The 25040-nt window shown below is 42.2% G+C and overlaps 1 protein-coding gene across 7 annotated transcripts in view; it reads left to right on the forward strand.

Annotated features, from left to right (window-relative positions):
- Positions 1-25040, forward strand: part of FILIP1 (filamin A interacting protein 1) — a 269457-nt gene that overhangs the window by 146998 nt on the left and 97419 nt on the right. For all 7 annotated transcript variants that reach the window (XM_049695665.1, XM_049695664.1, XM_049695668.1 and 4 more), the window contains one exon: positions 11544-11825. In XM_049695665.1, coding sequence (XP_049551622.1) covers positions 11550-11825 — 276 coding nt within the window. In that variant the 5' untranslated portion in view covers positions 11544-11549. The remainder of the gene's footprint in view (positions 1-11543; positions 11826-25040) is intronic.

A 25040-nucleotide genomic window follows, 5' to 3' on the forward strand; every position in this document is an offset into this window, starting at 1 on the left:
AGATCTGTGTGCTGTGTGAACTCTGGGTCCAGCTTGGCTCTCCAAAGAAGGTATGTGACACCGAAGAGGACGCTGGCACATGGTAGTAGAGAAAAGGGGATCTGGGAATTTCATGTGTCGAGAGAGAAGAGAAGAATAAAATCTGTTCCTGGAGTGTTTCTTACCCTCCCCCCGCCATGACTTCTTTTACATAGGAGAATCGCCCAGTGGTATGATTTAAAGAAAATCTGCCCTCACCCTACCTTCAATCGAACCTCTTTAAAATGACTACTTTCCTTTTCATTTCAATCTAGGTTTAAGACTGAGGAATACAGAGTAAGGGTAGTGATGCTATGATGTGACCTAAATCTAACCAGGTGATTTCTTAACCCCATCCTTAGAACCCAGAAGACTTAGAGTTTAGTAGATGGGTCAGGTTCGGGTTTGGGGAACACCTCGTGCAAGTCTGGGCTGGGAAGACCCACCGTGGAGCAGAATGAGATCACCGGGATCTCATTTTTATAATTTCAATGAAAGGCATAGTGAGGAACCCAGATGGGAAAACAAGAGAGGTGCCTAGAGAGGGAGGTGAGGGGGGGCAGAGAAAGTCCACCCAGTGGTGGCCTTGGGGCAGAGCTCCCTGTGTCACCCCCTCTCTGCATCAGCCTCCTCTCCCAGGTGCCGTGCAGTCACTTCACTTTTGGAAGGGCCCCAGCTCTGGCTTCCTCCGGCCCCGTGTGTGAGTCTCATTCCTTGCTTTTCTTTTTCAAAGCCAGGGTGAGAGCAATAGTGATGTGATTTAAAGGAAGACTCTTTTACCTATATTGCCTGAAAGTCCTGTAGTACCTTAAGGTTTACAAAGCTGTAACCAGTGTTATATTTCACAGTTAAGACGCCCCAGAAAACTCAAAGACGTAATTCTAATACTTTCTTTATGACTGAACTCAGCTTTCGTTACTCTTTGGTTACCTCTCCCATTCTCCGTGCCTCCAATCCCCACCTGAAGCAGAGACCTTAACCTGGCTATTTCCTGGTAAATTCAATTTTATCTGGTGGTTTTTGTTTTTTTGTTTTGTGGGTTTTTTTGGTTAAATTCAATATGCGTAGCTCAATCCTAGAACAAATCAGAATTCCATTTTGGTCTTTCCTTTCCCTCCTGCTGAGCTCTCCTCCCCTGTATTTGGTACCACGCAGACACTGTGTGTCCTCTGGGGGGTTGTAAGGGCTTGGTGTAGTCTTCTAGCTTGCACACCTGGTTCAGAGGGAGTGCCCTGAGGCTGTCGGGACTAGCCACATAATTTAGGGGCCCAGTGCATAATGGGAACTTGGGGGACTCTAGTTTAAAAAAATTAAGAATTCTGAGACAGCCATAGCAGAACATTAAACTGAGTGCAGGGCTGGTGCAACTGCACAGGTCACACTCCTACGAAGCGGGTTACCTGTATTCTCCCAGCCTGGCTCCTGGTGAAAGTAGTGGCTGAGGCTCATTCTGGGCTGTTCAGTGTCTCTCCACGACTCTCAGATGCTGCAGATTCCCTGAGAGTAGCTGCGCCTCCCGTCTCATCCCGTTTGGGTGGTCTGCTGTGAAGCCCTCTGCCCTGTGACTCTGCCATGAGCACGCCGACCGTCCTTCTCAGCTCCCTTCCACCCTTGCGGGCCTGCGGCCACTTCTCTATCTCCTCCACATACTTAGTGGGCATGTCTCCATCACCCACGTTGTACAGACACATGCTGCTAAGTCTCTACCCTCTGTCTGCATATCCCGGGCATGACTAGTGCCAGGGGTTATCCTACTCTCAAATTTTAGCCTGTCAAGCTCTCCACTTTAGATTCCTCAGACTTTGTGAAGGAAAGGAAAGAGCCAGGTAAAGCTGTCCTTCCTCAACTTACCTGCAAGAGAAGAGGATGGGTAGGCAGATGGCACAGTTACTGCATTCTTTTTTTCCCTAATTTTTTTCTTCTCTCTTATTTTCAGGCATTTTCCTGATTACTGTACACTGGGGGAGGGGGTGGGGAGTGGCAGAAACCAGTTCCCTTTCTCCCAGTTTAAATGCATCCATCAATCATATTTGTCACGCAGTCTAATTCAGGGCTGGCAAACTAAAGACTAGGGGTCAAACCTGACCACACCCACCCATTTATGAATTGTCTGTGGCTGCTTTCATGTTGCAATAGCAGAGTTGAGTAAATGGAACAGTGACCACACAGCCTGCAAAGCCCAAAATATTTAACGCTTACCCCTTTACAGAAGAAGTTTGCTAACCTCTGTGCTAGATGAACACAGCTGAAAGCAAAGTGTCTTTGTCACTGGTGGTACCTACGTGGAGGTGCTGAATGTTGTTTGATGACCCTGGTGGTTAATCTGCCTCAGATTAATGCTTCCTGCCTTACCACTGCTAGTAGATACTTTCACACACATACGGAGAGTAGAACAGGCGTTATAATTTCACATACACATGGTGGGTGGAACAGACATTATTATCCTCGGTTTAAAGATGAAAAAAGTACAGGTTGGAGAGCTTAAGGAACTTGTCCAGGATTACAGAATAAGTAAGTGTGGGATTAACGGTGGAGATGTGGATCTCTTGATTCCTTGGGGTTAGTGGCAAACATCTCTGGGAGGATTCAGCGTGTTAGAAAAACAAATGCTGAGGCTGTTGATACGTGAGGTCTTGGGACACCTTTAGGTCTACCGTGGAGTTGGGTGGTACGCTGAGGTGGGGTGGTTGGAGGGTGGAGAAGAGAGGGGGTTAGGGGCCATTACGTGTTTGAAAAAATTATTCCAAATGGTGGTAACTCATTTTCTTACATACTTCCTGCCCACAAAATGAGCCTGAAACTTCTGCACTGGGATAGCATGGCGTTTTAGATAGAGTCAATTCCTAATGCACCTTAATTAGCTAATCACAAAGTTCTCCTCTTGACTGTTCTTTCCAGCCTTCACACTCAAATAGCAACTAGGTTTATGAAGTTTGGTTAATGGCCATAGAATTCACAGCCTCTTCACACAGCATCAAAGTGAAGAGAGTCTTTAAACATCAAACACCTTTGACAATCATATGGCTTCAGTAGCATTCATAGAATGTGTTCCAATAGGAATAATTTTTACTTTTCTCCTGGCTTGGTTTATAAAGTAGCTGTGTTTGTTTTCAGTTTAGGCTCCCTATACTCTGATCTATCCCGAGACAAGGGATGCTCAGAAAAGACCAAAGTCAGGAGGAGTTCAAAACAGACACAACCCATGACTTCCTACATTGCAGCTGATTTTAGGTTGCTGTTCATTGCAGCACTATTTACAGTAGCCAGACCACGGAAGCAACCTAAGTGGCCATTGACAGATGAATGGATAAAGAAGATGTGGCACATATATACAATGGAATATTACTCAGCCATAAAAAGAAACAAAATTGAACTATTTGTAGGTGGATGGACCTAGAGTCTGTCATACAGATTGAAGTAAGTCAGAAAGAGAAAAATAAATACCGTATGCTAACACATATATATGGAATCTTAAAAAAAAAAAAAAGGTTCTGATGAACCTAGGGGCAGGACAGGAATAAAGATGCAAACATAGAGAATGGACTTGAGGACGCAGGGAGGGGGAAGGTAAGCTGGGACAAAGTGGCAGAGTGGCATGGACATATATACACTACCAAACGTAAAATAGATAGCTAGTGGGAAGCAGCTGCATAGCACAGGGAGATCAGCTTGGTGCTTTGTGACCACCTAGAGGGGTGGGATAGGGAGGGTGGGAGGGAGATGCAAGAGGGAGGGGATATGGGGATGTATGTATACATATAGCTGATTCATTTTGTTATACAGCAGAAACTAACACACCATTGTAAAGCAATTATACACCAATAAAGATGTTAAAAAAAAAGAAGTGGTTGAGAAATTAAAAATAAAAGGCATTTAAAGGACACCTGCATACAGTTGACATAAGTGTAGGCAATTAGAACGCATGAAGTCATCGTCAGCACACGGATGGGGTGATCTGTGCAGTATTCCATCTTTTCCCTTGTCAGCATGAAGCTGTGATATCACCCAAACCACTGCATGTCTTTCTCCGCAGGGAGGCTAACCCATCTTGTTAACATCCAGCCATTGTGATTTGCCTCGCATTTCTTGAAAACTGCAATTCAATTATTTGAGAATCTTTTCTGCAGAAAGACAAACATTTTTTTCTAACAGGAAATTTTGCACAGTTGGCTTACTAGAATAATCAGCTACTGTGCAAACTAGAATTTTTCTTAATTTGCCTAATTAAAAGAATCAGTTCATCCATATCCAGTCGTATAGCAATTATTGTATTTCTTGAGTCTTAGTGACTTTTTTAATTCAAAGACTCAGAAGTCAAAACACTGCAAAGGGCAAAGTTACTCTTCAGCTCCTTGAGAACCTCAAGCACTGAGAAGTAAAAAGACAGTGTCGGGGGACACTGTCGGGGGAAGAGAAGGTGGTCTTAGAAGAACAAGATGTTACACAAGTAGAAATTAGAGGGAAAAAATCTGCTGCAATAGTGGGATTCTATGTTAACTCTTGTGGCTTGAGACTATTTACTGAATGCTATACCCTGTGAGTAAACTTATTTCAGCCCCAGGAAAGGATGGCTGTGAGTTCATTTGTGTTGCTGTGGTCCTGATATAGAGGTAAAAACTGCCATTCAGCTTCCTCCTTGCACCTGGAGAATCCAAACAAGCCTGTGTTCTGGTTCAGCCTTTCGCAGGTACTGGCCGCGCTATTTTGGGCAAAGGTCTAAATCTCTCTAAGCCTCGCTTTCCTTATCTTTTTAAAACAAGTAATTATAGCACCTGCTTTATGCATTGCTATTAGGATTTCATGAGATGATACTATCTATGTCAGATACTTAACCCAATGCTCAGAGCATAAGCTCCTCAGTAAAGGTCAGCTACTATTATTGTGAATAGAAGTATAATAATATTTAAGAATAATTCATCACATATAGACTGCTGAGAGAAAGCCTAAGATACTTTTCTCTGTAGCTATAGATAAGGCTCTTTTGTGAGTGAAAGGAAATGACTGATTCTTGTCAATTGTGGGGCTGGGCCTTTTCAGAAGTGATGAAATACAGGAAGGAATTCTAGTTCTGGCTAACCAGGAGTCTGGTAATTTTCCAGAGATGTTTTCTTTGTCAGATAAAACAAAAAGAGAGGCCACCCTATTTTATATTCAAAGTTTTAAAACCCTCCAATTGTACATTCATTCAGACTCAATATACAATTAAATTTTTTTTTTTTCTTATTTCATGGCAGTTCCCTGATCTATTCTCTTGTTATTTATTTATTTTTTTTTTCTGGAAACCTTTTCGAGGTCTGCTGTTATCTTCCTTGAAAAATATTAAGCAGAACTCCATAAAATATTTCACCATGGTTTTAGGCTACAGTAGAATAATATTTTTCTATTTTGCCATAGTTGTAATATTTTCCTTAAACTTTTGGTTACAACATCACTGCAGTGACTCCAACAGAATCCCCTTTCTTGAATTCTAACATTTTGTGAAATCATTTAGAAGAATTTTCAGTTGGTCTGGGTAGATTTGTCCTAGTAGAATGAAAAGGTTTCACATAAACAAAAACCTTAGTTATTTTGAGGATTTTAAGAGTGTGGATAATGAGAAGTGAAAAATCATTTAACATGGCTTGCTGCATAAATAGGATTATGAAAATGAAAGAAAATTGTAAAGAAAATTTAAGGGCAAACCTAGGAACATTTATTAACAGTGTGTGCTGTTAGAATGAACGATAATCTCCCGAGAAATGTTTGAACATTTCATGAGTTGGGATATTTATAACTAGACTTAACCAAGTAAATAAGATAAGCAGAGGGAATAATCTGGCACTGATAGGGAATATACTAGTTGATTTGATGCGTCTTTTGCATCTTAAAATTCACATAACATGTTTTCTTTTGCCTCTGGTTTTGGGTGCTGTGGGTATTGTCATTTATGTATGAAAGAAAGAATCAGGACAGTTCCACGCTCATGTTCTGGAAGCCCCACTTGCAGCGGGCTCTTTGCCAGGCCACACTGGAAAAAGTAGGCTTCCTGCAATTTTGTGCTTTCCTTTTTGCTATGCAATATAGTTTTAATTCTATAAAGTAATTTAAAAATGGAAATTATATAAAGAAAATTATTGTGGTATCTCAACCTGTGCATTGGGTAGGTTCTTGAAAAAGAATATAAATAAAATAAAACCAGGAACAAACAGGAGGTGGATGGATACTTGAGAAGCATAGGAAAGATGCCAAAACCTAATTTATGCAGAAAAGAAGTTTTTGTTGGTGGTAGGGATGGAGAGTATTGTGACCAACATTGAATCATAACATGGAAAGACAAATCTGAAAGGAGGCAAGAGCAAGGGTGAGACTGCTACGGAAAATTCAAGGTCAAGATTTGCAGGAGCTAATGAAGATGGCAGCTGGAACGGGTGTTTAGTTGCTGAGGACTTTTTTCTTTGTCCTTTTTTACTTGTTCAAAGGCTCTAGAAATACTTGTTAGTTCAGTATAAATTACTCAAAATTGTTATAAATATTTTCTGATTCCTAGGATATTGTTCATCTGACAGTACACTGTTTATTGCCCAACATATGGGGAGGAAAAGGAGGAAGAGAGATGACCATAGACCTAAAAGAGGGAGGTTTGGAATAAAATTCGGTCTTTCTTTTCTTCACACCGTAGTCAGAAAATTCCATGCAAAGTGTTGCTGACAAATTACTATGCAAGGAAAAGTAAATGTATTTCATGAACTATGTTAGGATGATTTATTTATTAAATAGAAGAATCTGTGCCCCAAATAACATTGATTCAAAAAAAAAAAACCAAAACAGTTCTAAATCTGATGTGAATCTTCAATTTCTTTACACCATTTTCTTGAGGAGCACTTTCTTCAAAGGATATGCATTGGAACGAAGCAAAAGCATTCTTGGCTTCATTCAGAAAGTTTGTTATTTACATGTCCCAACCTTCTTTGGCTGGTTTAATAATGAAATTGATATAAGAGATTAATAGGAGAAAAACAAATTTAATTTTATACATACAGGAGTCCCATGAAAATATGAGACCTGAATGGCAGCCAGGTAATTGAAGCTTATATAAAACCTTGAGCTAAGGAAAGGGGTATGGGTCTGGGGATACAAGGGGGAGGAAGGCCGTTCACAGGAAGGCGGAGGAAATGTTTGAAAAACAAATGTTGTCCTATTACAGATTACGTTTCTTAGGTAAAACGTATCTCTCTTCCTGGTATAGGCCCTCTTTCCAATGTAAATTTAGGCAGTTGATGGGGAGGAAAAGAGCTTTACCTGAGTCTGCTGGGTTTTGATTGCCTTTAGTTCAAAACAATCCACATGCCAAAGTGGCATATTTGTGGTCATGTATTCTGCCCCCACCCCCAACTAACTATTAAGAAGCCTACAGGGGCTTCCCTGGTGGCGCGGTGGTTGAGAGTCCGCCTGCCGATGCAGGGGACACGGGTTCGTGCCCCGGTCCGGGAAGATCCCACATGCGGCGGAGCGGCTGGGCCCATGAGCCATGGCCGCTGAGCCTGCGCGTCCGGAGCCTGTGCTCCACAACGGGAGAGGCCAGAACAGTGAGAGGCCCGCGTACCGCAAAAAAAAAAAAAAAAAAAAAAAGCCTGCAAAGTGCCAGATGCCTTTCTGTTATCTGCCTGCTACTCCTGTGAGCACAATGGACAGAATTTGGCCAACTCTGACTAAATGTTTATTTACTATTGTTCAACTCTGGGACTTTTAACACATTAAGTCTGTAATGGTCCCTGTTCAGACTACATCCTGTTTTCATAACCTGTATCCTTAATAATTAGCCCTGTTGCTTCTCAGAAAGATTTTTAAATGAGTCATCATTTTACAAGGTCTGCAGCAGGTTAATTATTTTGGGAAGAGTAGTTTTGCTTAGCAAGCTAATTTCAGTTGCTGTGTGAGTTTTGCAAGAGTGCCTATGGAAGAAGACAGATGAATGAATTTCTCCAACTCTGTAGTATGAAGTGAAAAAACATGAATTTAGAAAACATTTGTAAAACTGTCTGGGTCATCTGCTTTCCAAGGTGGCCCCTTCACTTCCAATTTGCATGTGTTTAAGAACTTAGAAAAAAGCCATATAGAGAGTAAGTATTTAGGGTCACAGCTGGGTTCAAATCCTAGCTCTTCTATTCCCTAGGAGTAACTGTGTGATCCAGAAAAAGAGATTTAATCTCTTTAAACCTCAGTGGCCTCATCTGTAAAACTGAGAATAATAGCACCCACTAGGGTTGATGTGAATATTAATTTAATTGAGATGTTGTATATAAAATGCTTAGCACACTGTGTAGCACTTAAGAAACAGTGAGAGCTGTTAGAATACAGAAGAGTATGAATGTCACTAAATGTGATACATGAAAGTCTGTTCCTGTCTGGACTCTATCTCCTACTAAGTAGAATAAAGTTGTTTAAAGTGGATATTATGGAGGGCAGGCTTGGTTACACTATTGAGAAATTACATTTTTCTCCTTCTTACATGTTGTCCAATTCCTTTCTAAAACATTTCTTGACTAGTTTGCTATCTCTGAGTACTCTTGCAATCCTGAGATAGAACAGGTGCTGATGGCTGACTTTGTTGTGGAGGTAAAGATAGGTAAATGCCACTTTCTGTGTGTTTGCAAATATACTTAAGTGCATGTAATATATAGATAGATATGCATTTGTCCTATTTTACAAATATCCTAATGCTATAGATCCTATAAAAGATACAGGAAATCCAGGGAAAAAAGACACAAGCGCATGTTAGAGTCAAACACAAATGTTGCGTATGATTAACTTTCAGACATTACCATCTTACTTCCCGTGCCTTGGGAAATATTGCCTGGAACTTCCATTAACGCATGATCTAAATTGAAGTTGTTAAATCAATGTTTGATGTACCATTCCAAAGAGCCTTAAGATCTAACAGAGAAAATTATTTCAGATCAAAGAAATTCACATGTGGCATGGAGTCATAGGGAGTCACAATTCAATTTGGGAAGCCCATGTGTCTTAGTTATGATGTGTAACAGGTCAAGAGTTAAATTTGAAACTGTGGGAGGAGGAAAAATAATTTTCCCTTTACCCTTCTAAGATTCTTGGCTGATATAACCCTGTAATAAAAATACAGATTAGTAGGAGAAAACAAACAGAAGTTTAAGAACATGTATACCGCCGGTATACATGGAAGAGACCCAGGAAAACCACGTAACTCTCTGAAATGGCCCAAGCCATCACCTTAAATACCAGCTTCAGCTAAAGACAAAAGAAAGATGTCGGGAGCTGGGGAGCCACTTATGAGAGGTTATGAGGAAACCACAGTAAACAAGGAAAGCAGCGTAAATGCAGATTTAAGTCATTGCCTTCTGCATTGATAAGAGTTTCTAGAGATTTTAGAGTCATCCTTCTCTTCCTGGTACAGCAAGGGAGACACCCTTACAGAGATTTCCCTTATAAATGTAAATATGTCTTTAAAAAGGGTAATTTCTACCCAGGTTTCAGAGCTTCACATGTGTCTGCTGTTTCTTAAAAATAATGAGTTTAAAGTAATCAATATGCCAAAGAGGCATATTCAGGGTGGTGTATTGTGCTGACATTCAAAACCTTCTATTCGTCTCGTCCTTTTTTTTTGGCTTGGGATTTAAGTCAGCCCATTCTGCCACAAACAAGCTGTGAAAAATACAGTAGGTCTGCTCTAAAGTGCTCTGGTTTCCATTACAAAGAAACATTTATTCTTTGTTCACCAGCAAAGCACAAAAATGCTCTAAAATTTCAGGAACTAATCACTGAGTAAACCAGAAAACACGGCGCTAGTATTAAGGACCACATTTTCAGTTTATAGTGTTCAAAATTAGGGTGCTATAGAAAGTTCACACACACACAAAAGGGTCCATCTGGTTGTAAGCGTTCAGTTCAAAAAAGGAGCATGAATGTAGATTTCAAGATTTGTTAGAAGAATTGAATGTTCACTATCTAAAAGGAAACATCACACTGTATTTATTTTTCTATTATAAACCCAGTGTTTTGAAAAGCTTTCCTTGGTTTCTTAACTATGGTTGGGTTCATAAAGGAAATTTACTTTCAGAAAACAAGTCTCTGTATTTTCTCTGGAATGAGTAATGAAAATCTTGCTGCTTAGCTGTTCAAGGGAAAGACTATTTATACTGTGAGTTTTAAATAAGCCCATGCACTAAGCTACTCTATTTAAGGGTTTAGGCGAATTTTGTGGTACTGCCCCCAGGATATTAGAGCTATCTTCCCGGAACTTGGAGGCTTAGCCTTTGAGCTCAGTGTATTTGTTTGTATCATACCTGTTAGTCAAGTTGTTTTGCTCAGAGATTGACACAGACTCTGCAAAGCGTTCAAAATGGAATGACTCAAACGTGCTCCCCATGGGACAGATTAACTGCTGTTTTTGTCTTTTTTTCTTTACTTTACCTCAAAATATTTTTTAAAATTTTGATTTTGAAATTGATCTGTTTTCTCCCAATTCTTTGTACTCTTGTTCTTATTACTGTAAATGACTGACATTAAAAAACAAAACACCTGCTTTTGAAAAAGAGGCTATGGAAAAATAGAATTCCATATCACTAAAAACTACCCCCCCTTCCCTTGGCTTTTCCCGTTTTCTCTCTCCACTTCAAGCCCCGCCAACCCTCACTCTATGTGGATTTTTCTGCACATTGTGACTTCCAACTTGTTCCTGGCAGGGTTTGAGGTTTGCATTTTCTGATAGACAATTTAGAATCATTTAAAAAAAATAACTTTTTTATTTTACAAAAGCTTTAGATTCACAGAATTATTGCAAAGATAATACTGGGGGTTCCCATACACCCCACCCCCAGTTTCCTCTGTAATTAACACCTTAGTGTGGTACATTTGCTATAATTAATAAACCAATACTGCCGCATTATTATTGACTAAAGTCCATGTTTTATTCATAGTTCCTCAATTTTTCCCTAATGTCTTTTTTCTGTTTCAGGATCCCATCCAGGATGCCACATTATGTTTAGTTCTCATGTGTTCTTAGCCTTCTCTTGGCTGTGACAGTTATTCAAATTTTCCTTGTTCTGATGACCTTGATAGTTTTAAAAATTACTGGTCAGGCATTCTGTAGAGTGTCTCTCAGTTGGGATCAGCTTGATGTTTTTCTCATTGTTAGAGTTGGGTCACGTTTTGGAGAAGGAAGATGGCAAAGGTAAAGTGCCATTCTTATCACATTCTATCAAAGATACTTGACAGAATCAGCAGTGCTATCAGCGTGACTTGGCCTTGCTGATGTTCACCTTGATTACTTGGCTTGAGATGTTTGTGAGGTTAGAATCACATTTCCATCTTTTCCTGAAGATGGTCAAAGTATTTTCCTGTAGTTTTTAACGACACGCTCATTAAAGCTGTAAGGAAGCTAACTTGGGACTGATCTTTTTGTTCTTCTTTCTTGGTGATGTTGTAAAGCTGCTATTAGTTTCTGAGTAGTTAGACAAAAATAATTTCAGTGGTGGTAAAAACATCTTATCTTTTTTCACGTGTTTTAGGTGGGAATGAGATCCCGAAACCAGGGTGGTGAAAGTTCATCCAACGGGCATGTCTCCTGCCCCAAGTCCTCCATCATCAGCAATGCTGATGATAAAAGTCTCTCGGAAGATACAAAAAAGAAGAACAAATCAAATAGAAAGGAGGAAGATGTCATGGCCTCAGGAACTGTCAAACGACACCTAAAACCATCTGGAGAAAGTGAACGAAAGAATAAGAAATCCTTGGAGTTATCCAAAGAAGACCTCATCCAGCTACTGAGTATAATGGAAGGGGAGCTGCAGGTAGAGTCCAATTTTTTCAATTGTTGTGTCTCTAGTCTGAAGGTATAAAATAAGAGATTATGAACCTGTCTACCTCACTGGATTGTGAACTTCATGGGGAAAAGGACTGTCTTCCTTATTCATTCCTGCATCCCTAGTGCCTGGCACAAGTTTGCACTGAATACGTTTTTTGTTGAATGAACGAATAAATGAATAGATGCTGATTCTAACATCAAGCTTCTCTAGAAGCAGAAAATTTTTTCATGACATAATTTTGATAATAATTTAACACCTAGTAGTAGGTAATCAATGAGAACATCTAATTTAGCCCTTGACTGTGGTTGCAAACTGTGAAAAGGTCATGATTATTAGAAGGCAGAGTTAAGATCAATTGCTACTTTTGCTTTTTTCCAGAAGGTAGAGTAAAAGAGAGATAAAGAGGTAGAGGGAGAGACAGAGAGACAGAGAGAAAGAGAAGGAAACTTTGTTTAAACCAGTCTTACTCTTTTCTCTCTTCTTTGTGACTTTCAGCTTTAATTTTCTACAAGGTCGTAGGAGTTGAGATGCACTCAAATCAGCAGAGCATTGTATTGTGAAAACTTGATACTTTCACAAAGCATTTTCAAGTCTATTATCTCATTTGATCTCAATAATAATGTGGGTATCATTATCTATAATTTATAATGAGGAGACAGGCCCAGAAGGGTTAATGGGTTGTCCAGATCTCATCTTAGGCCCCCTGATTCTTGGTCCAGGGCACTTTCCACTATCCATCCCCACCAACCTTCTGTGGCTACCAGGTCCCCCACTAAGAGAATTTTTTTTGTTTTTTTGGGTTTTTTTGGCGGTACATGGGCCTCTCACTGCTGTGGCCTCTCCCATCGTGGAGCACAGGCTCTGGACGTGCAGGCCCAGCGGCCATGGCCCACGGGCACAGCCGCTCCGCGTCATGTGGGATCCTCCTGGACTGGGGGCACGAACCCGTGTCCCCTGCATCGGCAGGCGGACTCACAACCACTGCGCCACCAGGGAAGCCCTAAGAGAATGTTTTTAAGGATCCAAGAGGGAGCTGGGATTCTTCTGAGTTTCTGAGCCTTGGACAGTTATATTTCTCCAAGTGGGGAAACAATAACTTTTTTTTTTTTTTGAGGAGAGGATGATTTAAGAGTGAGGTTGCTGTTTTCCTTTTTGTTTTTGTTAGGTTCTTAACTTGCATAAGCCTCTAGGGGAATACCAAAAATTGAATGAGATGAAGCCTTTGTTTGGTGCTGTTAGCATCAGACATATTGCTTGCAACCTACCCTAAACTAGGGGGATCTGATCTGTTCCTGTTCTAATCTGTGAGTGCCTGCAGATAAGGAAACCCCTGGGGTAAAGAGAAATAGAAAACATGCAAAACTCAAATTAAAAACAAACAAGTGCGATTGAGCTTACCATTTATAGACTGAGAAAAATCACCTTTGCATTTCACAGCAAAAGATGAAAATTTCCAGAGCACCACCATTACTAAAAATAGCTTCACCACTGCCAGAGATGTGGTTATTGTTCTATTAACATTTATTGTTTAAGGAGGCAGAGTATATTAGTCCAATTTTTTAAGCTGCTTCCAGCCTACAGCTATTGACCTGAGTGGAAGGTACAACAGTGACCTAAGAAATCTTCACAAAGCACTTGTCATCAGCTTATTTCCTCCAGGCACGGTGGCTTGTGTGAAGCCTGTGGCTCTTCTAGACTCTAATATCTGTAGAAGGATGTCATATCATGGTAGATTGTGGACTGTATTTAAGATTCACGTGGCTTTTATGTTCATGGTGTTTCCAGATATGGTTCCAGAGCCTAGGCATGCAAACTACAAGCCCATACACCCGGGACATTAAAGAAATTAAGTAGAAGGCGCCAAAGAAATGCATTTTGCTCTCCCTTAATCTTTGTGAATACAGGATACCTTACCTTCCAAAACTGATGTATTCCTGAGCAGCAATACATAAGGAAAGAGTGTAAGATATTTGTAGGGGAGGCAGTGGAGAAATGAAGGACCTGATATTATAAGGAATTTCATGGTGAGTTCATTTGCAAAGCAAATACTCCATCCCCCCATATATTTATATGCACACACATACATATGTAAGTATCTGTACTTGTAAATGCAGATTTTGCAATACTAGATTTGTTAAAAACGAGACTGTTCCTATATTTAGAGGCATATTTATATTTCCCATATTTACATTTCATCGTCACAGGAGGGGGTGTGTGTGTTGTAGCTAAGAGTGGAAGGGAGTCGGCATTAGCAAATGTGAGTGGGCTGGTGAAAATGTGACAGCTATGGGCCAGGTTTGCCACGATAGAGACAAGCAAAAAAAAAGTCTATCTAAAGATCTGGCACTGAGAAGAGAGACAGAGAGTTTAGGTACCCTCGGCTCAGGCCTATATGCTCTTCAGCCTGACATTTATGAGCATTTAGTGAGTTGTCTCCCGGACCTCAAAGGCCACGTATCACCTCCCTTTATGGAGCAGCTGTGTTATGACTCAAATACCCTTCCTCTGCATGTGCTGTTCCGAGGTTCTATAAAGTATCAGGGCTGACAAGCAGCTTTGAGGTGTCTATCCACCTCCTTTATATTTCAAGTGTGAAACTGACACTCAGACAAGTTATGTGACTTGCCCAAGGCCGCACAGCAATTTAGTTAACATTTGCTCCAGATCCAGATTCTGTGTCTCTCAGTTCAGTTTCCCTTCCTTTCTAACACTTCCACTCGGGGGATGTGCAGGGGTGGGCTCTAGGACCTTTATATTTATTCTTCGTCTTCAGGATTTCTTTGAAGTAGACTCACTCTGTGAACTCCAGGGCCAAAGCCATTTTGTGAAATGATGAGAATTTTTTTTTTTTTTTTGCGGTACGCGGGCCTCTCACTGTTGTGGCCTCTCCCGTTGCGGAGCACAGGCTCCGGACGCGCAGGCTCAGCGGCCATGGCTCACGGGCCCAGCTGCTCCGCAGCATGTGGGATCCTCCTGGACCGGGGCACAAACCCGCGTCCCCTGCATCGGCAGGCGGACTCTCAACCGCTGCGCCACCAGGGAAGCCTGAGAATTTTTTAGGTAAGAGAAAGTGAGGAAGGTTTCTTTCACATCAAGGAAGTGGACCATGACCTGAGCCTTGCATTTTGGTGTGATCTGGATCTTGAGAAAACTGGGGAGGCGGGGAGGAGTGTCACATGGCCACGGGCTGGGCACCACGCAACCCTGGGGCTTCATATTCACTGTTCTATGAGGGTCAGCCTTGTGGGGGACTGGAACCACGGGTCAAAATCAGGAGGGTGACACACAGAGAAAAAGGCTTATAATATTGGGGAGATGAGACCGAGATCACGTCTGCCTGTAGGAGATGTACCCTGGAAGTGACTTGGGGGGAAACTAGGAGATGGAGTTTCACTCAGGCTCTTCATGCCAGTTTTCTTTTTCTTAGGCTTCTTTTTGATCTCACTCATTCTCCATAGCCAGGGTTTTGGACATTATAGACAATTCTCTGTGTTTTCTGGTACCAGTACTCTGCCGTCTTTGGAATCTGTTGTGTGATCTATGGGAATTTGTTGAACCAACATTGTAGACAGAATGACCTTTGACATTTATTGTTAGCATTGGCTTTTTGCAAAATTTGCAAATTGGCTGGTTTTTTGTTTGTTTTGTCTTGTTTTGTTTTTGCCAGTGAGGTGTCCAGTGAACTCTTGAAGTTCACCTTCACGACATGCATTAGAAATGGAGTTGCTCCTCCCAGGGATTTTTGCATTTTAGGGAGTCTTGTCTGGAACTGGTTATGTCATGCCCTTGGTCTTGGAGCGTGACATCTTCCAGACTTTTCAAGCCACACCTTAGCAGATGCAAGCTCGTCATTTCAGCACAATTACTGGCCGGCATTGCCTGCATAGAAGCAGCTGGGATGGTTTCCATGATTACACTTCTGTCCTTGACTGCTTCCAGTAACAAGTACTTTCTAATAAATTGGAACATTTTTACTCTCTGGGTGAAAAACTGCTTACATATTTCTTAGACTAAACTGAAAATAATGAAATAGTACACCCAGACCATCACTTGGGCATCATGATTAATTTCCCCTTGTATTTGTCCAAAAATAGTGCTTTCAAGAAGCCAGTCAATTTGGCTGAAGTAAAAATGACAAAAGTTCAAAGGAAATGGTACTTACATCAGAAAGCCATAACACAGAATACTTGGCAGAAGGATATTCTTGTAGAATAATTCAAAAGCAGGATACTAATTGATTCTTTTTCTTGATGAAAAAAAATATCTAGCTCTTTTATATAGTAAATTCCCTTGATATAGCCACTCAAATACGTATTAGAAAAACCAACCTCAAATTGACTTTCATCATGTTTTCCTTTGTCCTTATAGTTAGTTCTCTTCTACCTGTGCGTAAGGAGGCTCAGAGAAAACAAGATAGTAACTCTACGGTGCGCTACCATTCCACTGGGCTTTGGTGTTCGCCAGGCTGAGTCAGAGGCAGAGTCACTACACAGTGAGAAATCTTCCTTCATCTGGGTGACCGGCAGAAGGAGTTGTTGTATTCCAAAGATAATTTATGAAACAGATAATATTGTTACTGAAAGCTCAGCTTCTCTGTACACCAGTGCTGAATCGAATCTCGGAGACAGCGTTCTGGGTGAAGTAGAAAAGGAGAGCTTTATTACTTTGCCAGGCAAAGGGGGACACAGCAGTCTCCTTTCTCCAAAACCCATGAGGGGTTGTGTCCCAACCCAAGAGGATTTGATAAGGAGTTTTACAACAGTACTTCCCAAGGATGGAGTTGCTGGCAAGATTAGGGTGTGTGCAGGGTCTCAGGTGGTCGGCCTCCTAATCTTTTATTTATTTATTTATGGCTGCATTGGGTCTTGCTGCATGCTGGCTTTCTTTAGTTGCGGTGAGCGGGGCTACTCTTTGTTGCAGTGCACGGGCTTCTCACTGCGGTGGCTTCTCTTGTTGTGGAGCACGGGCTCTAGAGCACAGGCTCAGTAGTTGTGGCACATGGGCTTAGTTGCTCTACAGCATGTGGAATCTTCCCAGACCAGGGCTCGAACCTGTGTCCCCTGCATTGGTAGGCGGATTCTTTTTTTTTTTGCCATACGCGGGCCTCTCACTGTTGTGGCCTCTCCCGTTGTGGCCTCTCCCGTTGTGGCCTCTCCCGTCGTGGAGCACAGGCTCCGGACGCGCAGGCTCAGCGGCCATGGCTCACGGGCCCAGCCGCTCCGCGGCATGTGGGATCTTCCCGGACCGGGGCACGAATCCGCGTCCCCTGCATCGGCAGGCGGACTCTCCACCACTGCGCCACCAGGGAAGCCCGGTAGGTGGATTCTTAACCACTGCGCCACCAGGGAAGTCCCCAGTCTCCTAATCTTGATGAGCTTCTCTTGTCCCTTTAATCTTGCCTCAGGTGGTTTCGTGACTGCTCCTCCCTTGATTAGCAGCTGCTTGAATTTGCCCTTTGGATCTCAGGGAAGGTCACGGAGGCTGGAGTCTTGCCTACAAGAAACGGGGAACAAAAAAGGCCTCCATGCCTAGGAGCCCCACAAGGCCCCGCTCTGTTTCAATATGCCTGTGTATTGTTAGAAGTTTCCTCTGTTCTCTCCTTTGGGGGCTCCTAGCCATTTTCTTTAATATTGTTCACTAGTTTGGTTTTTTTCTTTTTTAACCTCACTACTACCTACTATAGGTGAGTCCTCTGTCCACTCTTTTTTCTCACCAAGAGAGTCTATTCATTCTTAAGGCATTAATTAATTCAAAATTGACTGATTTTCCGATATTTAAGAAACTGGAGGTCTGAAAAATGCAAAGGTGAGTAATAATAATACTCATAGCTAAAATCTGATGAGCTCCAACTATGTGTCAAGCGTGGTTTTCAGCACCGGCTATTACAGCAGTCATGAAGAAAGAGCTCCCAACCTGTAGGACAGATGAGAATGTACAGGAATGAATATTTTGTAGGGTAACTGCAATGCAAACTATGGGAGTACAAAGGTGGGAAAGATTGTGAAAATCTCAGGAGATGAGTGGAGGAAAGTTTCACTGAAGAATTGGACCTTGAAGGATTGGTAGGTCTTGGACAGGCAGAGAGGAGCTTAGGGACCACCCTGAGCAGAATCAAACACTGAGCGGGTGGAAAAGTATGGGTCGTGCTCATCAGTGAACAGTCTGCCTTCTGTGGAGAAGTATTCGGTGGAGGGAAAACTGCACCTCCATTTGGAGGCCACAAATAAGACATCCGAAAAACAACCGTCAGCAGGTGTGAAGAGGTGGAGGATGCAGAATCCAAGGGAGTCAAGACTGTCAAGAAGGACAGAGAGGTTGCTTCAGTCCAACCGGCAGAGAGTTTCAGTTGAATATGACTGAATAGTGTTTGTTGGGTTTGTGGGTCCAGAGGTCACTGGGAACATTTGCCAGGGCAGTTTCAGTGAGTGTAAGCCTACTGTCAGTGGTTGCAGAAGTGAAGGGAAGTTAAAGAACTAGAGGAATGGGCTTCTCTGGTGGCGCAGTGGTTGAGAGTCCGCCTGCCGATGCAGGGGACACGGGTTTGTGCCCCGGTGCGGGAAGATCCCACATGCCGCGGAGCGGCTGGGCCCGTGAGCCATGGCCAATGAGCCTGCGCGTCCGGAGCCTGTGCTCCGCAACAGGAGAGGCCACAGCGGTGAGAGGCCCGCGTACTGAACTAGAGTAACATGTTCTAGTGAAAATCCAGGAATTTAGAAAATCTTTTTTTGTCTGGAAGGGTTAATCAGTTTTTTTTTTTTTTTTTTGAACACAGCCGAAGAAGCTAAATTTCCCTTTTGTTTAGCATAGCAATAAATCATTTGTCTGGCACAGAGTATGTCCTTAGTACGTTTGATGACTTCCTGCTTTGAAATCACCATGCTGCTTTTCTCTATTTGGGGGCTTTAAGTGAAACATGGGAGTATTAAAAAGTAAAAGGCTAAAACAGCATAACTTGAATGCCAGGTCCTGCAGGGAAGTGTTGTAGAACCCAGATGGTTTGGAAGTTGACCTTATTAGTGTTGACTCTGAGCCTTTGTTTACTCCCTGTCTGTGTATTTCCTGCTTTCTGGGGCTGTTGTGATTACTACACTCAGCCGATGTAGATGTTATTTGGAAAACTTTAGATAATGAAGGAGGAGAAAAATAGGATGGTAGCTAGAAGGAAACTCAGGTGAAGGGAGTGTTTTTAATGATGAAAGAGACTTTACGTGTTTTTGTGTTAAAGGGTTATAGAACCAAAAATGAGCAGGGTCAAAGATATGGGAAAGAGCAAGGATTTTTGATGAAGCAATGTCTTGAAGGAGGCAGGGGGAGGGAATCAAAGGTATGGTTTTGTTGCAGGAAGGGGGACCTCTTCCAGAGCCCGAGCATGGGCTCTTGTCTAACACCCGGAAATGAATTGTCCGAGGAGACACGTGTGCTGACAAAGCAAGAGACGTTATTGGAAAGGGGAGCCTGAGCGGAGAGCAGCAGGGTAAGGGAACCCAGAAGAACTGCTCTGCCATGTGGCTCGCACTCTCGGGTTTTACGGTAATTGGGTTAGTTTCTGGGTTTTCTGTGGCCAATCATCCTGACTCAGGGTCCTTCCTGGTGGCGCACACATCACTCAGCCAAGATGGATTCCAGCGAGAAGGATTCTGGAAGGTTGGTAGGACATGTGGACTGGTGTCTCCTCTCTCCTTTTGACCTTGCCCTAATTCTTCCAGTTGGCTGTAGCTTGTTAGTTCCGCGTTCCTTACCAAGACCTCCTGTTGTAAGAGAACTGATGCAAGTGGTTTCTATCTTGCCTGACCAGGGCGGGTGGTTTCATTCAGTGGTTCTCCTCACAGTCTGGGGGCTGACCTTGGTTTTGCCCTTGAAAAGGAGGGAGAGCCTTCATCTTCTGTGACAGAGAGAAGGAGAAAGAATGGGTGGGGATAAATATACCGTTTGTAGAGGAAGGTGGGCAATTGAGGGAGATCTCCCCAAAGCCTCGGCTTTCTCAGCAAGGAAAAGACAAAGTGATATTCTGCTGAAAATAAGGAGATGGGACCAAGCAGTGGTCTTAAGGATAAAGATGTACATGCCGTATTGCTACCGAGGGGAATGTCAAAGGAAGGAGACCGTGGACAAATAGGAACATTAATGAGTAGAGTTGAGGACTCAGCCAGCAGAGAGACCATGTGTGTGCAGTGGCAGCAGTCTGTCTAGAAGCCTGAGTGTACAGGGGAGATATATTTTATAGCTCTGGATCTGGGGTTGACATTGTCCCAGTGGGTGCAGTGAAAGGACAGAAATGAAAGAAAGTGGAGTGTATTGGTGAGACAGTGCCCAGCAAGGAAGCGACCTCCATGGGAGTGTGGGCCGGAGAGGGCTGGAGGGACCTGAAGCTGGACTTTTTGCACTTACGTTTTCTGTGTGGTGTGGTTTTAACTAATGCAAGGTCTCGGGTGCGGTCCTGGGAGTGGAAGTGAAGGCAATTAGAATTAATGAGGTCAAGGCATGGTAAAGTGAAGATATTGGCTAAAGTCGTGAATGTTGACACCTCCTAGGATGATGGCAGGATTTGGAGTGGAGAGCAAGTCTGTATCATTTAGTAAGTATGAGGGCTGGGGAGCAGAAGCTCAATAGATAATTGCTACCAGACGATTTCGTCGAAAATGCTTCTCTGATCATGTCATGCTGGCGCTTAGGAATTTACAAGAGGTCTCTAGACCCTGTCAGATTGAAATCTAAATTGATCAGACTGGTCCGTAAAAACTACTTATTAACAGGCTCCCCACCCACTCACCCCCACCCACCCTACCCCCCCACCCCCACCCCCCCATAGCCATTAACTCTCTTTTTTTGTTTTCCTTAACTTGATCCTGACTATCCAATCAGGCAGTCTCAAATTCTTTCCCAGCCCTGACCTAGACACTCACACGTACAATCTCAAATACTAACACCATCCCAGTGTTTTTTCCCTTAAGCTTCTTTATATGTTTCTTCCACCTTAAGACTACTTACAGGACAGAAATTGGGGATCTTTAGGAAAATTCAGGGCATGTATTTGTCCTTATTCTATCCTATATTCCCTTCATGTACTAGTCAACGTTTCTTTTTTTCCTTTTTTACTAAAGGGTATTTTTTTATAGCAGTTTTGGGATCACAGTAAAACTGAGAGGAAGGTACAGTGATTTTCCCCTATGCCCTCTGAACGCATGCATAGCCTCCTGTTACTATCAGCGTCGCCCACCAGAGTGGGACATTTGGTACAACTGATGCACCTACATGGACACATCATAACCACCCAAGGCCTGTAGTTTACCTTAGGGTTCATTTTCGGTGTTGTATACTCTATGGGTTTGGAAAATGTATTATGACATGTATATACTGTTATTAGCACCTTACAGGGTATTTTCACTGCTCTTAAAATCCTCTGTGCTCCGCCTATTCATCCCTCTCCCAACCTCTCACAGATTTCTTTTAGGGACCACCAAAGGCTTACCTCCTCTGTGAAGTATTTTCTAATTAATTACTTGCTCCCTGACACTTGTCTTTCTCCTGTCCTGAAATCCTGAAATATAAACCATAGTTCCCATACATACACATTCCCCAAGTGTTTTATGTACTTACTTATATTTGCTGCCTGAAACAACTTGAGAGAAGGGGTTGTGTCTTCTGCTTTTTCGTGTGCCTCATTGTACCTAGAAAAGGGCTGGACGCATCATTGTTTGTCTACTGGTAACTGATGATTAATCTCAGAAGGTCCTAATATTTGTACACCCTATGAGACCGTCATGAAATCCATTTTTTAATGTCTGCAAAAGACTTTGAACTATATAGAGAAAGTGTAAGTTCATAGTATACACAATGTTATTGATTTCACAGTAATGGTCCCAAATGTTTACAGTGACGTTCCTACTACCGTACTAAGATTTTACTTTTCTGTCATCTTTAACGAGAGATGTCATAACTCCACTGGGAATGGTAATAATCTGTTCAGATGGAATTACCTAGAGCAACCAAGCACGATAGGTTTAACCTACAAGAGTTCCATTTATCACTTTTTTCCTTAGGGATGGGTTTTCTTTTCCTTAGTGAGTTCCATTTGTCACACGGTACGGCTTCCCATGGAATCTCTGTGCTTCTGAAGAATGAGGCTTTTAGTTACTCTGCATGACTTTTTAAATTGATGACTCACCTGCACTTACTATGCTCCATCTTTAGAATCTTGGGCTGAGGTCACTCGGAGCGAGGCTGCCCAGTGAAACCTCATACCACCAAAATGGTCAGCATGCTGAGAATGGTAGGTCTTTGCTAAGTTTAGGAAGCAGCAAAGAGACAGGTTACTTTCTGATTAAAATCAAGACCAGATCTGATTCTTTGTTGAATCTTATGCCTCAGAATCTCATGTATCCAGTAGGATTGTCAGTATTTTGGCAAAGAGTTTTGGTGTCTGATTTTCATTGTTAGGCAGAATATTTTTAGTGCTCCTAATAGAATCAGAAAGTTGGCTTCTCTGTGCTGAGAATAAGGTACTCATTGGCACTGTAGGCGAGAAGCTTGATTTTATTGAGAAATGTAAAAAAATTAATAAAGAAAATGTCCCACAAAATAAATCTTTTTATTATTTTATGAAACTTTGGACATGGGGAAATACTATACAGGGGTATGTGAAAGATGCAGAGTCCTCCCATAAATGACTATAGCCTGTATTTTTTTTCAGTGAAAATGGTCTCGTTTACTTTTAGTAAAACAAACCACATCTAAATATCCAACTTATCTATGTAAATATTTCTCAATTATTTGGGCATGTTTGCTTATTACATGGAGCTGTTTTTAAATGAAATTAGACTTTGTACAGATAACTGTTATGAGAAATGTGTGTTAAATGGAGTAAGATTGGGGGCATAATAGATTTGTGATTCCGGGAGAGATGTCAGTTAGAATACTGACAGGTCAGACGCTCAGGGGAGAGGTGAGATCCAGACCTGTGGTGTCCAAAAGAACTTTCTATGAAGAAGAAATGTTTTATATCTGTGCCGTCCTATATGGCAGCCACTAGCCACATGTGGCTAGTGAGCATTTAAAATATGGCTACTATGGCTGAGGAACTGAATTTTAAACTTTATTTAATAATAATTAATTTAAATAGCCACATGTGGCTAGTGGCTACAACACAGATATAGAGAAACAAAGAGGGCACTCATCCGAAGAGACAGTAGTTGAAGCCAAGGGATAGAGAATAAAAGGAAAAAGTCAAGCCCAAAAGGAGACCCTTAGAGAACAACTATAGTTAAGAGGAGGAGAGAGAAAAGAACTGGTCAAAAAGGAAGAGAGGGGGCTTCCCTGGTGGCGCAGTGGTTGAGAGTCCGCCTGCCGATGCAGGGGACACGGGTTCGTGCCCCGGTCTGGGAGGATCCCACATGCCGCGGAGCGGCTGGGCCCGTGAGCCATGGCCGCTGGGCCTGCGCGTCCGGAGCCTGTGCTCCACAACGGGAGAGGCCACAACAGTGAAAGGCCCGCGTACCGCAAAAAAAAAAAAAAAAAAAAAAAAAAGGAAGAGAGGACATGATTAAAGAGAAAGGAAGACAGACCAGAACCACGATGTGTTGTGGGTTCCAGGGAGGAGAGAATTTCAGGAAGAAGACATTTAGAGTTGTCAGTGCTGCTGCAAAGTCAGAGGAGGGAAACCGAGAACAGCCATTTACTGAGCTAGCATTTGAAAGGTGCAGTTTCAAAGGAATGGTGAGTGTTGGTATCAGATTGCTGGTGCCCAGAAGTGCTCGGGCCAGCTTTCCTCTTGTCTGTGGATAGAGAGAGTTGGCAGGGCTGGATATGAGGGAATAGTAGGGGTGGGGGAAGGCTTTTTATTTGTTTTTGACCTTTTTTGGAAGGGAACACCTGAACAGGTTTTTAGGTGTTAGATACAGACGTCTTCCTGGAAAACTCCCTCCCCTCCCCTTGCTCCCTTTATCCCTCACAGATACTTCGATCTCTCTTACTTAGGCGACTGAGGTCTTCCCAACTTCTCTCCATCCTCCGAATCTCCATTCTTTGCCTCCCCTTTCTCCCCTTCCCCTTCACTCAGAGAGAAGTTTCCCTTTTTATCAAGGTTATTTCTGTTGACTTGATCGTACTTTCTTCCCAGACTAATTTACACACCTCTTTACCCTCCCCCCTCCCATCCCAAATCTCCCTCTCTCCTCTCCCCCGTCTTTATCCCCAGCTTGTTGGGGGCATGGAAACTTTCCACATAAGGGGAGCTAGATTGATCAAAGCTCCTGGGGTTCTTTAGACATGGAATTATGGTCTGTCAGCAAGGTCTTCATCGCCCAGGGAGTCTGGACATGGAATATTTAGGTCACTTATTTTCTAATCTTCTCCTAACTGTATGCCTACTTCCCTTCTCTCCTTCCACCCTACTCCACCCTAGGTAAATTCATCTCCATCATCTTCTATCTTGTTTGACTATTTTTAACAAAACTTCTACTTGTCCATGTTTTTCTTTTTAAGAACAATTTTAAATTACAGATTCCTAGAGGACAGACTCTGCGAAGCACTTGATAAATGCTTTTTGAAAATTACTTTGTAGTTCCAATTGGTAAATATAAAGGCTTTTTTTTTTTTAAACAAAAAGTGGATTACCATTTTAATTTTTTTCTAAAGTAATGCATGTTAAATCCAGAGACTGGCTTTGGCAGAACCTTCAGCACAGTGACCAAGAGTGAGGCTGTGCCAAGGAAACATCAGGTGGTGGTGAACGTTCTGGTTTCTACCTTTCATGGTGTGGGGTTGGCCAAAAAGTTTGTTAGGGTTTTTCATAAGCTCGTATGGAAAAACCCAAACGAACTTTTTGGCCAACCCTATACCTTACCCCTGCATGACTTTATGCATTTTCTTGTTGGATATGTTAGGCCAATATTAGTTGCAGAACCATCTGTCACCCAGGGACCAGATGGCAACCTGCCCTGAAAACACTGTCATCATAAGCTCCTTCTTGCTGGGTGAAAGGAAGTCTGGAATTTTCTTTAACATGCTCCAGCCTTTCGTCCCCAAAAAAGTATATGAGGAGGAGGTGAAGAGTGGTTCATTATACTAGTTTGTTCACCTTTGGTGTATGTTTAAAACTTTTTCATAATACAAAATTAGAAAAACAAATAAATGACAATAAAATGGCAGAAGATAATAATGTCTATATCACCCATTCGTCCTTCCTGTGCTACCTACTATACG

The sequence above is a fragment of the Orcinus orca genome, chromosome 12 (assembly GCF_937001465.1).
Source record: "Orcinus orca chromosome 12, mOrcOrc1.1, whole genome shotgun sequence".
NCBI classification, from domain to species: domain Eukaryota; kingdom Metazoa; phylum Chordata; class Mammalia; order Artiodactyla; family Delphinidae; genus Orcinus; species Orcinus orca.